General features: G+C 43.4%; 1 protein-coding gene across 2 annotated transcripts; it reads right to left on the minus strand.

The window, feature by feature from the left end:
• Nucleotides 1–38: 38 nt before the first annotated feature.
• On the minus strand, nucleotides 39–18,315 carry LOC118382820 (probable mitochondrial glutathione transporter SLC25A39). 2 transcript variants are annotated; one of them, XM_052491429.1, is made up of 12 exons: nucleotides 18,000–18,311; nucleotides 15,055–15,160; nucleotides 12,245–12,304; nucleotides 11,591–11,641; nucleotides 3,519–3,628; nucleotides 3,273–3,340; nucleotides 2,953–3,077; nucleotides 2,605–2,778; nucleotides 2,302–2,411; nucleotides 1,500–1,581; nucleotides 1,298–1,378; nucleotides 39–1,182 (listed from the first exon to the last, which is right to left on the minus strand). In XM_052491429.1, the coding sequence occupies exons 2-12, from the start codon at nucleotides 15,149–15,151 to the stop codon at nucleotides 1,064–1,066; spliced, it is 1,077 nt and encodes a 358-aa protein (XP_052347389.1). In that variant the 5' UTR covers nucleotides 15,152–15,160; nucleotides 18,000–18,311; the 3' UTR covers nucleotides 39–1,063. The 2 variants fall into 2 exon arrangements, with proteins under 2 accessions (XP_052347389.1, XP_052347390.1); XM_052491430.1 differs by lacking the exon at nucleotides 11,591–11,641 and having other exon boundaries at nucleotides 18,000–18,315.
• Between the last annotated feature and the right edge of the window lie 310 nt (nucleotides 18,316–18,625).

The raw sequence follows: 18,625 nt of genomic DNA on the forward strand, positions 1-18,625 counted from the left end.
AATGCATCAGCTAATAGATAAGGCAAGAGCTCTTGTGATTGGTGCAACACCTTTTTTATTTTACAACTGTCCATCTCAACTTGTTCTCAACTAGCCTACCTGGTTAAATAAAAGGTGAAAAATAATAATTTTAAAACAGTAAAACCAGTCAGAGCATATAAAACATTCTATACATCCATGTAAGGTACACAAGAAATAATAAACACACAAATTGAAGATCAAGGCAACAACTCAGTTCAGTCCAGTAGCCTAGTTAGTAGAACTCCAGATCTTTCTGAAATGCTGAAAAAAATGAACGTTCTTCAAAAAAACTATATTGAGCCCAGGTCTGCCCAGGTCTGAAATGGATCAACAGAAAACCTGCACACATTCAATCATGTAAAAATATAAATAAAAAGTATGTCAACCCCTTTTAGATAGCATAGTCAATTTGCCAACTGTTTTGTCTGAAGTATTTCAGTTGATTGAATAACATGTACCAAATTAACTCATAAAACCCAGTTCTCATCCTAGGGGAATGAGCCATGGTAACCCACCTACATGGTATTTATTCCCATCACAAAAATGGACATTGAATAGTAAGCTACCATTGGTCAGATGACAAATCAATATGAGAGAATGCTACATTAAGAATATCCACTCATCTCAGCTCAGCCTTGCATTTGGTCTGGGCTAGTAGCTGAAGGGAAGGTCTTGATTGAATGGATTACTTTGCATGCAGTTTTTTTTAGGGTTGTTGTTAGAAGTGTTCTCCCAGGTATGAACAGCAGGGGGCTGTACTAGCAAAGATGAACACTTTTAGCGTGCAAGGAAAGCATGCTAAAGTCTGAATAAGCCTTAGGTCACAGGGCCGTTCCCCCACAGTTCTGAATTTAACTAATGGACACATTCATGGATACACGTATGACAGTGTTCACAGTTGTAGGAGTAGCCTCCCTGTGGGCCAATAGAAAGGTCTAGAAAACAGACAAAAAAAGCCTGTGCATTGGCTGCTGCTAATAGTCTCTTCCCATTCTGCCACAGAAGAAGGTAGCCAACCCTGCTTCTCCACACACACAGCCCCTCAGCAGGCCTGTTGCTCTCGGTCAAGGTTTATCTTCTGGAAGAAGATCTTCCCAAACTCATAGGTGCTGATCATGACAGCACAGGCTGGGGCAACTTTGATCACCCTGGGTAGGAAACCTGAGGGGGATAAAGAGACACAATTTACCTGATTTAGTCCTTCATTCAGACTGCTTACTCTACCAGCACTTCAGGCATTGCAAATATATACCTTTTATATATCCTTTGGACTTACCTGCAAAGAGCCCCCTGTATCCCGATTCAGCCCAAATTCCCCTCATGATATGCCATGTGGATGTGGGATTCTTCACAGGGACTAAGAGGAAGGGGAGAAAGACAGAGATTTAGTGGGCAATCCTACGTTCTATCAGAGAGGATAAAATACGATTTCAGACGTGAATGGCCATATGAGTACATAAGACCATGTAATTACACACCTCCCAGTGTCTCCATCTCTCCCAGTTGGATCTGTCTTCGTGTCTTCACCACGTCAAAAGGTAGAGTCATGATGGCAGCAACCTGGGACAGAAGACAATAGACACACTCTCTATAAGCAATACCCAGTGAAATCAACAGCAATACCCAGTGAAATCAACATAACTTACCCCCTGATCTATTGATCAGCAGTACGTTATATAACTAGACATGTGAAACACTAAAAACAGGCTTTAACCAGGGGGTCCACCAGGGGGTCAATTATCAACAGTCTAATGGTTGTCACAATGACACAGCAATTCTCTATTCTTTTCTGGTGTCAACTCAACCCTTATAATAACTCATGAGAGGACTGTCGAACTGCCATGATTTGACAGGGAACTTCCTGTTTTACTACAGATCTAGGCTAAGTAAGTGTGTCCATGTCTCTCACACATGAGAGAATCTCTCTAAACAAACAGGCCTGTTTTCAGCAGGGAGGCATTTGATCTTATTTATCATGGCCTCTTTCTGTCATAAATACAAATAACATCTGTGTTACAACTGTCTTTCCTTTCCTGGTGAGAGAAAGCACACTGAACTCTTCTCCATGTTTGTCAATGATCTACCTAAAATAAAACACACCTCTGCCTCACTTACAGTAAACTGAAAAGAATAGGAGCGGGGAAAAAATAATTAGACTATTTAGCTGTATACACCTTGCAATGTACAAACCATCCATCATCTTCTTCATGAAATCTAATAGAAGACATCTGCTTAACATACATTGTAAATTCCAAGTAGTGGTATTAATGAGATACTCACAGCTCCAGAGATCGCTCCTGCTGTGAAGCTGATGGAGAAGGTGGCCTGAGACACATTGTACTGATCACACAGCTGGGCCTTCACCAGCTCATAGTTGAACCAGTACAGGGCTGCACACACAGAAAAACAGTCAGGTTGAAAAGTCACTGAGAAACATTATCACACCGAAGATAGTATTTATTATTCACCCACACAGGCGGTCTTCATTATGTAACCCCCAACCAATATCAACCAGTCCAACTAAGCCCTAGCAGTGACAGATAAATGGTTAGAGACATAACGTCCATGGAGGTGAAGTCTCACCTGAGAAGGGGACGTCTCGTAGGACGGTGGATCCCCAACCCCTCCACAGGGACAGCCAGCCATCCTGGGCAACACTAGAGCGGATACACACCCTCAGCTCGCTGTAGGTCAGCTTCCGGGACTGCATCTTGGTACGCACCAGCTCTAATGGGCTGATCACACTCACTGCTCCCACTGGAGAACACACAGACACGGGGGAGTCAACGGAAGAGGGAAGGGAACTATGTAATAATGGCATTATTATATATCTACATTCTTAGTGTGGTGTGTGACAACTGAACTGTATCATAATCAAGACTTAATCAAATTCAAGACATTGTGAACCCCCATCCCATGTAGTCCACTTACGTCTAGCGAGACCCCCAGCCACCAGGGGGATGTAGTTGCCTTGGAACCCCATGCCGTAGCGCAGTAAGTCTCTGAGCTGGTCATAGCAGGTGAAGTAGATGACAGTGGCAGGCACCGCCATCACCCTGTACACAAACAGCAAGAAACTGTCAATCTCAAAGCTCTGCAAGCTGTTATATGATTAGGTGCAAAACAACACACTGAAATTGAAACCATGAAGTCATAGTTCTGAGTTTCTCTTTTATACGATCAAGGACTGATCCCTCTTGTTACCGTTCTTTATTACAAATACATGTACTTGAAATACCCCAGTGACTCACAGTGTGGGAGGCAGCCCGCTCCACAGAGACCTGACCCCCTCGTTGCGCGTGATCTTCACAAAAGCATCCTGAGAAAAACAAACACCACACCGTGTTTGTCCTTGGGAACTGTGGAGTTCCAAAAAAATACAAACATTTTGGACTTCAAAAGACAGGTCGTTCCCCATCCAGTGTTTTAACGATGTCAAACCAGGTGATGCTGTGCTGTGTTGGTGGGAGTGAATAAGAGGATTCTGAGTCTCTTACCAGGGTGCCACTGAAGTGGGTTGGTGTTTTGTACCAGCTGGTGCAGCTGGCCCCATACTGACACACATAGATGTGATCCATCAGGCCATTACAATACAGGAAGCACTTCCCTGAGACACAAAACACAAGAACAGGGTCACGAAAACAACCATACTGGTTAATATGTTACTGTATGAGACATGATGCTCTACTTCTATCTATACTATAGATAGGTAACTGTGAACCTACTGGGAGTAATGCCAAACGTTGGCTTCTCTGTAGGGCACGCATTCATGTGTAATTACAGTATGTGCGTTTGATACATCTATAGCTTCTAGTTATATGTCAAATTAATGGATATTCAATAGTTCTGTAAAATAATGACATTGGTAAAAAAATAAATACTTGAACAGTTTGTTTTTCAGTCAATAGTTGAACTTATATTGATGTGAGGGTGTCCATGACAGAGGTTAGATAAGCTATTAATAACAGAGGTTATGGCAATGACCAGTCAGACAGACACTGGGGACGATAACACCAAGGCTGCTCTAGCCAAGGCCTGCTCTGGACTACTAGTGTTGGCCTTATTTTAGGTATTGGCAAATGGTCAATCCAAGGCAAAGTATTTGAGGAGAAATCTATAAACAAACAAACGAGCTCCTCTAGTAATAGAAAATTACATAGTCAAATAAGTGTTATACAGTATAACCTATGAACTACTTGTTTGTTTCTTTGAGATTCATAAACACAAGTACCACAAGGCACAATTTGATACCCGGTAGCTATGAATCATGTTGAAATCTTTCAAGTATCAGAAAGCACTGATTGTTACCACATCATTTCCTTGTGAAGTTCAATATGCTAATACTAACTAGCTGGTTACAATATCTGGGCAAATTTCCCTTAGTTTTCTTTATAAAATGTTCAGAGTGAGTTATGGTGTAGCTGAGTGGAGAGATAGAGAGAGAGCGCCAAGGCTGTAGCCCATATAATCATTCAGCTGAGAGTATGAGGGTGCACTGAGGAAGAGTATGAAGTTACACATATACATATATATAACATATACATATATATATACATACATACATACATACATACATACATACATACACACACCCACATATAGACATTAGAGGTCGACCGATTATGATTTTTCAACACCGTTACCGATTGGAGGACCCAAAAAAGCCGATACCGATTAATCGGCCGATTAAAAAAAACTGTATTTCTAATACTGACAATTACAAGAATACTGAATGAACACTTAATTTAACTTAATATAATACATCAATAAAATCAATTTAGCCTCAAAAAAATAAAACGTTAAATTTGGTTTAAATAATGCAAAAACAAAGTGTTGGAGAAGTAAAAGTGCAATATGTGCCATGTAAAAAAGCCAACGTTTGAGTTCCTTGCTCAGAACACGAGAACATATGAAAGTTGGTGGTTCCTTTTAACATGAGACTTCAATATTCCAAGGTAAGAGGTTTTAGGTTGTAGTTAATATAGTATTTATAGGACTAGTTCTCTCTATATAATTTGTATTGCATATACCTTTGACTATTGGATGTTCTTATAGGCACTTTAGTATTGCCAGTGTAACAGTATTAAAATGTTCCATCAGTTTATGTTCCACATTATACTGTCATTATACAACATTATCTTCACCAGATCCCTCTCAGCACTGCCTGGACTATGCAAAAATGCAAATGCTTTCCGTTTGAGTTATATTAGGTTTTATTTTCATCGTTTTTCATCGTCCCTCTCCTCGCCCCTGTTAACTCGAAATGACACAACGACAAGGTTCCAGTTTATCAAAGTTTACTATACCGTATGAACACCCTCAAAGGTCGCCATTACACTCAAGGATAGGTCCATCAACTACCAGACTTCCTGCGCATGCTCACTCTTGACTGAGAGATAGCCCCGTAATAACAGAAATATTGGGATACTTAAAACATGAACTTAACAGCCCCTACCTGGGCTCGAACCAGGAACACATCGACAACAGCCACCCTCGAAGTAGCGTTACCCATCGCTCCACAAAAGCCGCGGCCCTTGCAGAGCAAGGGGAATAACTACTCCAAGTCTCAGAGCGAGTGATGTTTGAAATGCTATTAGCTCGCACCCCGCTCACATCGGTTACACCAGCCATTAGGCTGATAAGCTTGAAGTCATAAACAGTGCTGTGCTTGCAAAGAGCTGCTGGCAAAACGCACGAAAGTGCTGTTTGGATGAATGCTTACGAGCCTACTGCTGCCTACCATCGCTCAGTCAGACTGCTCTATCAAATATCAAATCATAGACTTAATTATAACATAATAACACACAGAAATATGAGCCTTTGGTCATTAATATGGTAGAATCTGGAAACTATCATTTCGAAAACAAAACGTTTATTATTTCAGTGAAATACGGAACCATTTGGTATTTTATCTAACAGGTGGCATGCCAAAGTCTAAATATTCTGTTACATTGTACAACCTTCAATGTTATGTCATAATTACGTAAAATTCTGGCAAATTTAGCTAAATATGCAGGTTTAAAAATATATACTTCTATGTATTGATTTTAAGAAAGGCATTGATGTTTATGGTTACGTACAGTCGTGCAACGATTGCGCTTTTTTCGCAAATGTCCTTTTGTTAAATAATCCCCCAGCCTTGCACCGATTATACATCCCCCAGCGTTGCACCGATTATACATCCCCCAGCGTTGCACCGATTATACATCCCCCAGCGTTGCACCGATTATACATCCCCCAGCGTTGCACCGATTATACATCCCCCAGCGTTGCACCGATTATACATCCCCCAGCGGTGCATCAATTATACATCCCCCAGCGTTGCACCGATTATACATCCCCCAGCGGTGCACCGATTATACATCCCCAATTATATACAGCCGATTTCAAGTTTTCATAACAATCAGAAATCTGTATTTTTGGGCGCCGATTTCCGATTGTAATTTTATTTTATACCTTTTATTTAACTAGGCAAGTCAGTTAAGAACACATTCTTATTTTCAATGACTGCCTAGGAACTGTGGGTTAACTGCCTTGTTCAGGGGCAGAACGACTGATTATTACCTTGTCAGCTCAGGGGTTCCAATTTTGCAACCGCACAGTTAACTAGTCCAACGCTGTCACGCCTTGGTCATTGTATCTTGTGTTTTTGTTATATGTTTGGGTAGGCCAGGGTGTGACATGGGTTTATATGTTGTATTTCGTATTGGGGTTTGTATTAATTGGGAGTGTGTATTATTAGGGGTGTGTCTAGTTAGGCTTGGCTGCCTGAGGCGATTCCTAATTGGAGTCAGCTGATTCTCGTTGTCTCGGATTGGGAACCGTATTAAGGTCAGCCTGAGTGCGCGTTGTATTTCGTGGGTAATTGTACCTATCTTAGTGTTAGTCACCAGATAGGCTGTATTAGTTTCACTCGTTTGTTGTTTTTGTATTTTCAGTTATTTCATGTACCGCATTATTCTTCATTAAAAGTCATGAGTAACCTACACGCTGCATTTCGGTCTGACTCTCTACAAACAACAGACGAAGTTCATTACAGAATCACCCACCACCATTCACAGACCGAGCAGCGTGGGAACTGGCAGGATCTGAAGGTGGACGTTATGGACAACAGAAGCAAGGAATGTACGACGTGGGAAGAAATCGACAGGTGGGCGGCCGACCCAGAGCGAGTGCAGGAGCCCGCCTGGGATTCCCTATAGCAGTGCGAAGAAGGCTACAGGGGAATCGAGTCAAAGAAAAAGACACGCCGGGAAAAACGGAGAAGCGCTGGTCTAAACAGGCAGCGACAGCTGGAGCAGCAAAGGGAGAATGAATTATTTGGAGAATGGACATGGGAAGACTTGTTGGATGGTAAAGGTTGTTACACTTGGGAGGAGATATTGGCCGGAAGAGATCGCCTCCCATGGGAACAGGTGGAGACACTAAGGAGAGCAGAGGCAGCGGGAGATAGGAGCCGACGATACGAGGGAACACGGTTGGCAAGGAAACCGGAAAAGCAGCCCAAAAAAATTATTGGGGGAGCTAGAAGGGAGAATAGTTATGCCAGGTAGGAGACCTGCGCATACTCCCTGTGCTCACCGTTGGGCTAGAGAGACCGGGCAGGCACCGTGTTATGCTATGGAGCGCACGGTGTTTTCAGTGCGGGAGCATAGCCCGGTGCGGCACATACCAGCTCTTCCTATTTGCCGGGCTAGAGTGGGCATCGAGCCAGGTAAGCTTGGGCAGGCTCGGTGCTCAAGAGCTCCAGTGCGCCTGCACGGTCCGGTCTATCCAGAGCTACCTCTACACACCAGTCCTCCGGTAGCAGCTCCCCGCACCAGGCTTCCTGTGCGTGTCCTCGCGCCAGTACCACCAGTTCCAGCACCACGCACCAGGCCTCCAGTGCGCCTCGCCTGTTCAGCACAGCCAGTGCTTTTCTCCCCTCCTGTGCTATCGGAGTCTCCAGCCTGTTCAGCGCAGCCAGAGCCTTTCTCCTCTCCTGCGCTGCCGGAGTCTCCTGTCTGTCCAGCGCCGCCAGTGCTCCCAGTCGGCCCAGCGCGTCCAGTGCGCCTCGCCTGTTTAGCGCAGCCAGAGCTTTTCTCCTCTCCTGCGCTGCCGGAGTCTCCTGTCTGCCCAGCGCCGCCAGTCGGCCCAGCGTCACCAGTCTGCCAGGATCCGCCAGAAGTGCCAGTCTGCCCAGCGCCGCCAGTGCCGCCAGTCTGCCCAGCGCCGCCAGTGCTCCCAGTCTGCCCAGCGCCGCCAGTCCGCCCAGCGCCGCCAGTCCTCCCAGCGCCGCCAGACAACCAGTCTCTTCCAGATCTGCCAGACAACCAGTCTCTTCCAGATCTGCCAGACAACCAGTCTCTTCCAGATCTGCCAGACAACCAGTCTCTTCCAGATCTGCCAGACAACCAGTCTCTTCCAGATCTGCCAGACAACCAGTCTCTTCCAGATCTGCCCGACAACCAGTCTCTTCCAGATCTGCCCGACAACCAGTCTCTTCCAGATCTGCCCGACAACCAGTCTCTTCCAGATCTGCCCGACAACCAGTCTCTTCCAGATCTGCCCGACAACCAGTCTCTTCCAGATCTGCCCGACAACCAGTCTCTTCCAGATCTGCCCGTCAACCTAGATCTTCTAGATCGGCCAGACAACCTGAATCATCCAGGTCCACCAGCCAGCCAGGATTTACCGGAGCCTACTACCTGCCTGAGCTTCCTCTCAGTACTGAGCTTCCTTTCAGTACTAGGCTTCCTCTCTGTACTGGGCTCCCTCTCTGTACTGGGCTCCCTCTCAGTACCGGGCTTCCCCTCAGTACTGGGCTGCTTCGGTCCCGGGCTGCTCCTCTGTCCCGGGCTGCCCCTCTGTCCTGAGCTGCCCTGCTGTCCTGAGCTGCCCCTCTATCCTGAGTTGCCCCTCTGTCCCGAGCAGCCCCTTTGTCCCGAGCTGCCCCTCTGTCCCGAGCTGCCCCTCTGTCCCGAGCTGCCCCTCTGTCCCGAGCTGCCCCTCTGTCCCGAGCTGCCCCTCGGTCCCGAGCTGCCCCTCGGTCCCGAGCTGCCCCTCAGTTATGTGGGGATCAGGGTGAGGACTATTAGGCCATGGTCGGCGGAGAAGGTGGATTATCCTAGGACGCGAAGGGGAGGAACTAGGACATTTATGGAGTGGGGTCCACGTCCCGAGCCAGAACCGCCACCATGGACAGACGCCCACCCGGACCCTCCCTATGCTCTTGAGGTGCGTCCCGGAGTCCGCACCTTAGGGGGGGGGTTCTGTCACGCCTTGGTCATTGTATCTTGTGTTTTTGTTATATGTTTGGGTAGGCCAGGGTGTGACATGGGTTTATATGTTGTATTTCGTATTGGGGTTTGTATTAATTGGGAGTGTGTATTATTAGTGGTGTGTCTAGTTAGGCTTGGCTGCCTGAGGCGATTCCTAATTGGAGTCAGCTGATTCTCGTTGTCTCGGATTGGGAACCGTATTTAGGCAGCCTGAGTGCGCGTTGTATTTCGTGGGTGATTGTACCTGTCTTAGTGTTAGTCACCAGATAGGCTGTATTAGTTTCACTCGTTTGTTGTTTTTGTATTTTCAGTTATTTCATGTACCGCATTATTCTTCATTAAAAGTCATGAGTAACCTACACGCTGCATTTCGGTCTGACTCTCTACAAACAACAGACGAAGTTCATTACAAACGCTCTAACAATTGCACTCCACGAGTAGCCTGCTTGTTACGCGAATGCAGTAGAAGCCAAGGTAAATTGCTAGCTAGCATTAAACTTATCTTATAAAAACAATAAATCATAAACACTAGTTATAACTACTAATCCAGTTTAGCAGGCAATATTAACCAGGTGAAATTGTGTAATTTCTCTTGCGTTCATTGCACGCAGAGTCAGGGTATATGCAACAGTTTGGGCTGCCTGGCTCATTGCGAAATAATTTGCCAGAATTTTACGTAAGTATAACATACATTGAAGGTTGTGCAATGTAACAAGAATATTTAGACTTAGGGATGCCACCCGTTAGATAAAATACCAAACGGTTCCGTATTTCACTGAAATAATAAACGTTTTGTTTTCGAAATGATAGTTTCCGGATTCGATCATATTAATGACCAAATGCTCGTATTTCTGTGTGTTATTATGTTATAATTAAGTATGATTTATAGAGCAGTCTGACTGAGCAGCAGCAGGCCCGTAATCATTCATTCAAACAGCACTTTCGTGCGTTTTGCCAGCAGCTCTTCGCAAGCACAGCGCTGTTTATGACTTCAAGCCTATCAGCCTAATGGCTGGTGTAACTAATGTGAAATGGCTAGCTAGTTAGATGGGTGTGCGCTAATACTGTTTCAAACGTCACTCGCTTTTAGATTTGGAGTAGTTATTCCCCTTGCGCTGCAAGGGCCGCGGCTTTTGTGGAGCGATGGGTAACGATGCTTCGAGTGTGGCTGTTGTTGATGTGTTCCTGGTTCGAGCCCAGGTAGGGGCGAGGAGGGGGACGGAAGCTATACTGTTACACTGGCAATACTATAGTGCCTATCAGAACATCCAATAGTCAAAGGTATATGAAATACAAATGGTATAGAGAGAAATAGTCCTATAAATACTATATTAACTTCAACCTAAAACCTCTTACCTTGGAATATTGAAGTCTCGTGTTAAAAGGAACCACCAACTTTCATATGTTCTCGTGTTCTGAGCACACATGGCACATATTACTTTCTTCTCCAGCACTTTGTTTTTGCATTATTTAAACCAAATTGAACATGTTTCATTATTTATTTGAGGCTAAATTGATTTTATTGATGTTTTATATTAAGTTAAAATAAGTGTTAATTCAGTATTGTTGTAATTGTCATTATTACAAATAAAAAACATATATATATATATATTTTTTTGTTGTTGTATTAATCGGCCGATCAAATCGGTATCGGCGTCTTTGGTCCTCCAATAATCGGTATCGGCGTTGAAAAATCATAATCGGTCGACCTCTGTCACGACTTCTGCCGAAGTCGTTGCCTCTCCTTGTTCGGGCGGTGCTCGGCATTCGACGTCACCGGTCTTCTAGCCATATTGATCCTTTTTAAATTTTCCATTGGTTTTGTCTTGTCTTCCCACACACCTGTTTTCAATCCCATTCATTACCTGTTGTGTATTTAACCCTCTGTTTCCCCTCATGTCTTTGTCAGAGATTGTTTTATTGTCAGTGTAGTGTGATTGTTGTATAGGTGCGCGTCGGGTCCTCGTACCCATGTTTGTTTGTTTATGCACAGTTAGTGTTATGGAGCATACTCGTTGGACTTTATTAAAAGACTCAATTTTACACTCCATTTGACTCTCCTGCGCCTGACTTCCCTGCCACCTATTACACCTATGCATGACAACCTCTAATAGAGGGTACATATAATTGCCAAAGATTTCAAAATCAATTTGCTCAGACTATGGTTAAAGCGCATATGTTTTGTTTTCCCAGGAAACCCAGTTTGTTAGTAGGTCATATTGGCAGAGCAGTGCCAGATAGGCACATGTAGTCAGTCAGACTGGGCAAAGTCTGGGCATGCAGCGAGCGGCGCCGGCGGGTTTACTCACATTTGGAGGGGCGGATTACACCACTCCATGAAGCAGAGTCAGCAGCTAAAGCTATGAAACAAAGCAAAGAGAGAGATAGAAACACAGAGATGGAGAGAATGAAAGAGCACAAGACACACAAAATAAGCATTTGAGCAGAGAAAAGCTAAAGCATGTCTCACATTCCACTAAATGTAGCCTGACATGGCTGCCGAAGGTCAACATTGCCGACATAAGGACTTCTAAACCCCCTTCAACCCCTCTTCTATTATTTAGGTTTAGGGAGCAGATGGGCAAGAGGCTGAATGTAGTCTCTCACAGGGAAAGTGATGACAGTGCAGTTGAGTTTATTTATTTAATTTATAATTTTTTAATTTAACTAGAAAAGTCAGTGAAGAACAAATTCTTATTTACAATGACGGCCTATGAACAGTGGGTTAACTGCCTTGTTCAGGGGCAGAACAACAGATTTATACCACGTCAGCTCGGGGATTCAATCTAGCAACCTTTCGGTTACTGGCCCAATGTGCTAACCACTAGGCTACCTGCCTCCCCAGTTTTCAGCGGTGGGGAGTGGGGAGATAAACATCTAATACTTAGACTATCCCCGCAATGGTAAGAAGCAATAAGGAGACTCATCGTATAAGCAGTGAATGTTATCTGTTAGTGTTCTACCTTGATAGAATGGTGTTTGCTGGGCCTGCAGCCTTATCTTCACAACGTCCAGTGGTGTGACTGTGAAAGAGAGACAGATTCAATTATACTGATCTATTAACACCCATCATGGGTCTCGTCAATGAGGAACATCTGCATACATGAGTGTGAGCGTATGTTTGTGTGAGGTGCAGGTATTGGAGTGGCCATCACAAAGCCCTGACCTGAATCCTATAGAAAATGTGTGGGCAGAACAGGAAAAAGCGTGTGCGAGCAAGGAAGCCTACAAACCTGACAGTTACACCAGCTCTGTCAGGAAGAATGGGCCAAAATTCACCCAAAGTATTGTGGGAAGCTTATGGAATGCTACCCAAAACAATTGACCCAAGTTAAACCATTTAAAGGCAATGCTACCAAATACTAATTGAGTGTATGTAAACCTTCTGACACAATGGCAATGTGATGAAAGAAATACAATCTGAAATAAATCACTCAACTATTATTCTGACATTTCACATTCTTAAAATAAAGTAGTGATCCTAACTGACCTAAGACAGAGAATTTTTACTAGTATTAAATGTCAGGAATTGTGAAAAACTGAGTTTAAATGTATTTGGCTAAGGTGTATGTAAACTTCCGACATCAACTGTATATATACAGTGGGGCAAAAACAGTATTTAGTCAGCCACCAATTGTGCAAGTTCTCCCACTTAAAAAGATGAGAGGCCTGTAATTTTAATCATAGCTACACTATGACAGACAAAATGAGAAAAAAAAATCCAGAAAAATCAGTGTAGGATTTTTTATACATTTTTTTGCATATTATGGTGGAAAATAAGTTTTGGTCAATAACAAAAGTTTATCTCAACACTTTGTTATATACCCTTTGTTGGCAATGACAGAGGTCAAATGTTTTCTGTAAGTCTTCACAAGGTTTTCACACACTGTTGCTGGTATTTTGGCCCATTCCTCCAATGCAGATCTCCTCTAGAGCAGTGATGTTTTGGGGCTGTTGCTGGGCAACACGGACTTTCAACTCCCTTCAAAGATTTTCTATGGGGTTGAGATCTGGAGACTGGCTAGGCCACTCCAGGACCTTGAAATGCTTCTTACGAAGCCCCTCCTTCGTTGCCTGGGCGGTGTGTTTGGGATCACTGTCATGCTGAAAGACCCAGCTACGTTTCATCTTCAATGCCCTTGCTGATGGAAGGAGGTTTTCACTCAAAATCTCACGATACATGACCCCATTCATTCTTTCCTTTACACGGATCAGTCATCCTGGTCCCTTTACAGAAACAGCCCCAAAGCATGATGTTTCCACCCCCATGCTTCACAATAGGTATGGTGTTCTTTGGATGCAACTCAGCATTCTTTGTCCTCCAAACATGACGAGTTGAGTTTTTACCAAAATTCATCTGACCATATGACATTCTCCCAATCTTCTTCTGGATCAACCAAATGCTCTCTAGCAAACTTCAGACGGGCCTGGACATGTACTGGCTTAAGCAGGGGGACACGTCTGGCACTGCAGGATCTGAGTCCCTGGCGGCGTAGTGTGTTACTGATGGTAGGCTTTGTTACTTTGGTCCCAGCTCTCTGCAGGTCATTCACTAGGTCCCCCCATGTGGTTCTGCGATTTTTGCTCACCGGTCTTGTGATTATTTTGACCCCACGGGGTGAGATCTTGCGTGGAGCCCCAGATCGAGGGAGGTTATCAGTGGTCTTGTAAGTCGCTCTGGATAAGAGCGTCTGCTAAATGACTTAAATGTAAATGTAATGTAAATGTCTTGTATGTCTTCCATTTCCTAGTAATTGCTCCCACAGTTGATTTCTTCAAACCAAGCTGCTTACCTATTGCAGATTCAGTCTTCCCAGCCTGGTGCAGGTCTACAATTTTGTTTCTGGTGTCCTTTGACAGCTCTTTGGTCTTGGCCATAGTGGAGTTTGGAGTGTGACTGTTTGAGGTTGTGGACAGGTGTCTTTTATACTGATAACAAGTTCAGACAGGTGCCATTAATACAGGTAACGAGTGGAGGACAGAGGAGCCTCTTAAAGAAGAAGTTACAGGTCTGTGAGAGCCAGAAATCTTTCTTGTTTGTAGGTGACCAAATACTTATTTCCCACCATAATTTGAAAATAAATTCATTAAAAATCCTACAATGTGATTTTCTGGATTTTTTTCTCTCTCATTTTGTCTGTCATAGTTGAAGTGTACCTATGATGAAAATTACAGGCCTCTCATCTTTTTGTGGGAGAACTTGCACAATTGGTGGCTGACTAAATACTGTTTTGCCCCACTGTATATATAAGTTTGATCATTATATAGACCTGATCATCTGTTGAAGAAATTGACCAACACGACTAGTTCAAGTATACCCAGTTTGTCATTTATTGATTTTAACACATCGGTTTTGTCCTTTACCATTCCCGGTGGTGAAAATATTAAATTGTCTGTCTGTAGAAGAGTCACGTTTTCGTTTTGAAGTAGGTTCCCCTGTCTTACTCTCTGCCATGTTTGGGTGTTGCTTGTTTTCATCATATTTGTTGATACATTTCTCTAGTCTTATGATTTGTTTTGTGTGGTTATCCAGATTGAAGGTGCTAATATTCCCCATCAGATTGTGTAGTGATAATATTTAGTCTAATTTACTGATTTTGAATATTATGTTTTTATCTTGAGGTGGTCTACATAGCTGTGTTCATTCCACCATCTTGGTGTTTGCAATCTGTGCTTTTACTGGTTCCCCTAAATTTCCCTAGGTAGGTTTATTTATTTATTGGCAGAGAGGACAAGTTTGTTGTTGTGCCCCTCTATTGGACATTGATCTTACCGAACACTGATGTGAGCAGCGCCCCAGTGCCAGAGGCCAGCATCTGCTGCACTGGAGTGATCCCAGCTGAGGGGGTAACAACAGGCCGTTCCCCCATCCTGACCACCTGAGACAGACAGGGAGACAGAAAACATCAACCTTAACCACACTACTCAAATGTCATTGTCATAGTGTTACTTTAGTTCTCTTCTAATGAGAGGCTAGTTAGTGCTTGACAGATTCCATTATATGTGAAATAAACAAGGCTGTTGGGGAGTGCCTCTGTTTTGAGATAGGCTATACTCTGTCAAACTGAGCCTGATTACTGAGACAAAATACAGAATGTCCTCAGGGCAAGACGGCCAGCCTGGTCACTGTCTGGACAACAGCATGACTATTGTAAAGCTTGAGCTTAGCCTAATCCTAGGCTCCTGCATATTATCCAAGCGTATTCAGAAGTCTATTTCTAAGTGATAGTGACTAGACGTACAGTAGCCTCGTTCATGTGTGATAGGAGGGGTTATAATAGAGCGCTTGACACACTAAGATAAGGTATCTGTTGTGTGCACGTCTCCCCTCTCCTAGCTACTACACCCAGTTTTCAAACCCCACACACTCCCACAACACCACGCCGATACAATAGCACGTCTGGTAACATAAAGACTACTATCCACAGAAGATTGACTAAGCCCACATTCAATACAGACAGCGGGGGGTATTAGAACCTGACGAATTGAAAATGGGTGATAACAAATGGCAAATTGAAATGGGTGATATCAAACGTGTTTACTAAGATACATTAATAATTGGCAGATTATGAATGAAAGAGTCTAGAAAGCAACAAGAGAGAACATCTACCTCTCTCTTTACAGTACCACTAACATATGGCTAATTGTTTCTAGAGGAGATGTATAAACATTTCTAGCCCAGTTCTTGATCAGAGGGAGCCATCTCAAGCATATGAGCAAATGTGTTGCTGAGAGGCTCTTGCTGCCAAGGGATTGTTTTTAATTTTACCTTTATTTAACTAGACAAGTCAGTTAAAAACAAATTCTTATTTTCAATGACGGTCTAGGAACAGTGGGTTAACTGCCTTGTTCAGGGGCAGAACGACAGATTTTTACCTTGTCAGCTTGGGGATTTGATCTTGCAACCTTTTGGTTACTAGTCCAATGGTCTAACCACTTGGAATGCCTGACAGCTTGAAATACATTTTGGACACTACAGTGAAAATGGTTAACTTTGTTAAAGCAAGGCCCCTGAACTCATGTATTTTCTGCAATAGGCAATGACTTGGGCAGAGACCACGTAACGCTTTTATAACGTAACGCTTTTATAACATACGGAAGTGCGCTGGTTATCAAGGGGCAAAGTATTGACAATCCTTTTTAAATTGAGAGATAAGCTTAAAGTTCTTCACTGAGCATAATTGTCACTTATCTGACCGCTTGCATGATGATGAGTTTCTCACACGACTGGCCTATGTGGGTGATGTTTTTTCTCGCCGGAATGATCTGAATCTAGGATTACAGGGACTCTGCAACTATATTCAAAGTGCGGGACAAAATTGATGCTATGATTAAGAAGTTGGAGCTCTTCTCTGTCTTGATTAACAAGGACAACACACAGGTCTTTCCATCATTGTATGATTTTTTTTGTGTGCAAATTAACTCAATCTTACGGACAATGTCAAATGGAATATAGCGAAGCACCTGAGGTACTTTCCCAAAACAGATGATACAAACAACTGAATTCGTTATCCCTTTCATGCCCTGCCTCCAGTTCACTTACCAATATCTGAACAAGAGAGCCTCATCGAAATTTCTGGATTGGGCTGTGCTCAGAGTATCCTACCCTTGGCAAATCGCGCTGTTAAAAGACACTGATTCCCTTTGCAACCACATACTTGAGAATGTGAGAGTGGATTCTCAGCCCTCACCAGCATGAAAACTAAATACAGGCACAGACTGTGTGTGGAAAATTATTTAAGACAGACTCTCTCCAATACAACCCAACATTGCAGAATTATGTGCATCCTTTCAAGCACAACCTTCCCATTAACCTGTGATGAGTTAGTCACAATTTTCAATGAACAAATAAGGTTTTATATGTAATATGGTTAAATAAAGAGATATATATTATTATTTGTGCTTTGGTCCTATAAGAGCTCTTTGTCACTTCCCACAAGCCGGGTTGTGACAAAAACTCACACTCCTTCTTATGTTTAATACATGTATTGTATAGTGTGTGTGTGGCAGTCTTACAACGATGGCAAAAAACAACATTGTAGAGTGCACTGACCCTGGTGCTAGAGGGGGTACAGCTGGAGGTTGAATGTTTGAAGGGGTACGGGACTATAAAAAATTTGGGAACCACAGTGCTAACCACTGTTCAATCTCTCACTCACAGAGCAATGGCTAATTTAGTCTTTACATTTCCACCCTGTTGGGATTATGCACATAACAGATTGGAAAATGCACCTCAAAAAATGTAAGTGCCTGAGTTTGATCAACATGTTTTTCTGAAAGCTAAGTAACTGTAATATTGCACTGTACTGCATCTCATGTTTGCACTACACATCTACAAAGATACTTTGTGACATCTCCACCCAGTCAACAAATCTGACTCTGTAGCCTTGTTGGCGTGGTGATATAATGATGATGAAGGACTAACACACGGACATTTTGTCGTGCTGGGGGGAAAAAAACATGTTGTCGTGCTCCTTTCTCAATTATAAAACGCTCACAAAACATTTGTTGTAGAACCTACCTAGGTAGCTAACGTTACATGAGCGACCATGCATGTACAGTAGAGTAGCTAATCTAATGGCAAAGCAGGAACACATGCCAGCCCTCCCCAATTCAAGATGCTTGATAGCTAAGGCTAGCTAGCTGGCTAACAGACACTAGCTAGCTGACTAAATAGCGCAAAACAGAAGATAAATCATGCCAAAGCTTGATACTCACCTCTAGTTTATAGCGTAGCTATAACGGGTATCTATCTGCGTTGTGAATTTGATGGGATTTCATGGCATGTTGCCTGTTTCCCTAAGTGTTGAATGGACATGCTGTCCACAACCGTGAGCTGCTGTTAGCTAACTTGACAAAGCTGTCGAGCAAGGAACAAGTAAACCGACCCCTGATTTGTCTGCCGTGACAAGACACGCCTTCCATTAGTCTGACCACGGTTCTTGCTTGGTTATTCTTCTTCTTCCCTTGCAAAAAGAAATTGAACTATATTTTAATACATTTAAATACTCTGCCAACAAAAAAGCTGTTAGAATTATAAATGTGCGTCCTCCCCTCCCTGACTTGCCTCTTTACTTGAAATAAATGCCTCCCCTTCGTATCAATTCAATTCAATTCAAGGGCTTTATTGGCATGGGAAACATGTGTTAACATTGCCAAAGCAAGTGAGGTAGACAACGTATCTCTATTACACTGTTCCTGCCATCTCTGCACCATCACTGTCCATATCAGGCGTGTTGCCTCTGCCTTGCTTATTGAAACTACAACATCCCCACTACTAAATGCTTGTTAAACCAGTACATGAACTGCCTCGTTCCCCTCCACCCCCACATGGGCTGGGACCC

Source organism: Oncorhynchus keta, chromosome 32, assembly GCF_023373465.1.
Source record: "Oncorhynchus keta strain PuntledgeMale-10-30-2019 chromosome 32, Oket_V2, whole genome shotgun sequence".
NCBI lineage: Eukaryota > Metazoa > Chordata > Actinopteri > Salmoniformes > Salmonidae > Oncorhynchus > Oncorhynchus keta.

What these genes read in the sequence shown, in the direction of transcription:
- LOC118382820 (XM_052491429.1), bottom strand. Translation starts at nt 15,151, where the DNA reads ATGGGGGAACGGCCTGTTGTTACCCCCTCAGCTGGGATCACTCCAGTG. An exon ending in TGTAATCCGCCCCTCCAAAT is followed by an intron (nt 3,629 to 11,590) that starts GTGAGTAAACCC and finishes TTTGTGTCTCAG; the next exon opens with GGAAGTGCTTCCTGTATTGT. An exon ending in CAGGAGCGATCTCTGGAGCT is followed by an intron (nt 1,582 to 2,301) that starts GTGAGTATCTCA and finishes CTTCTGTCCCAG; the next exon opens with GTTGCTGCCATCATGACTCT.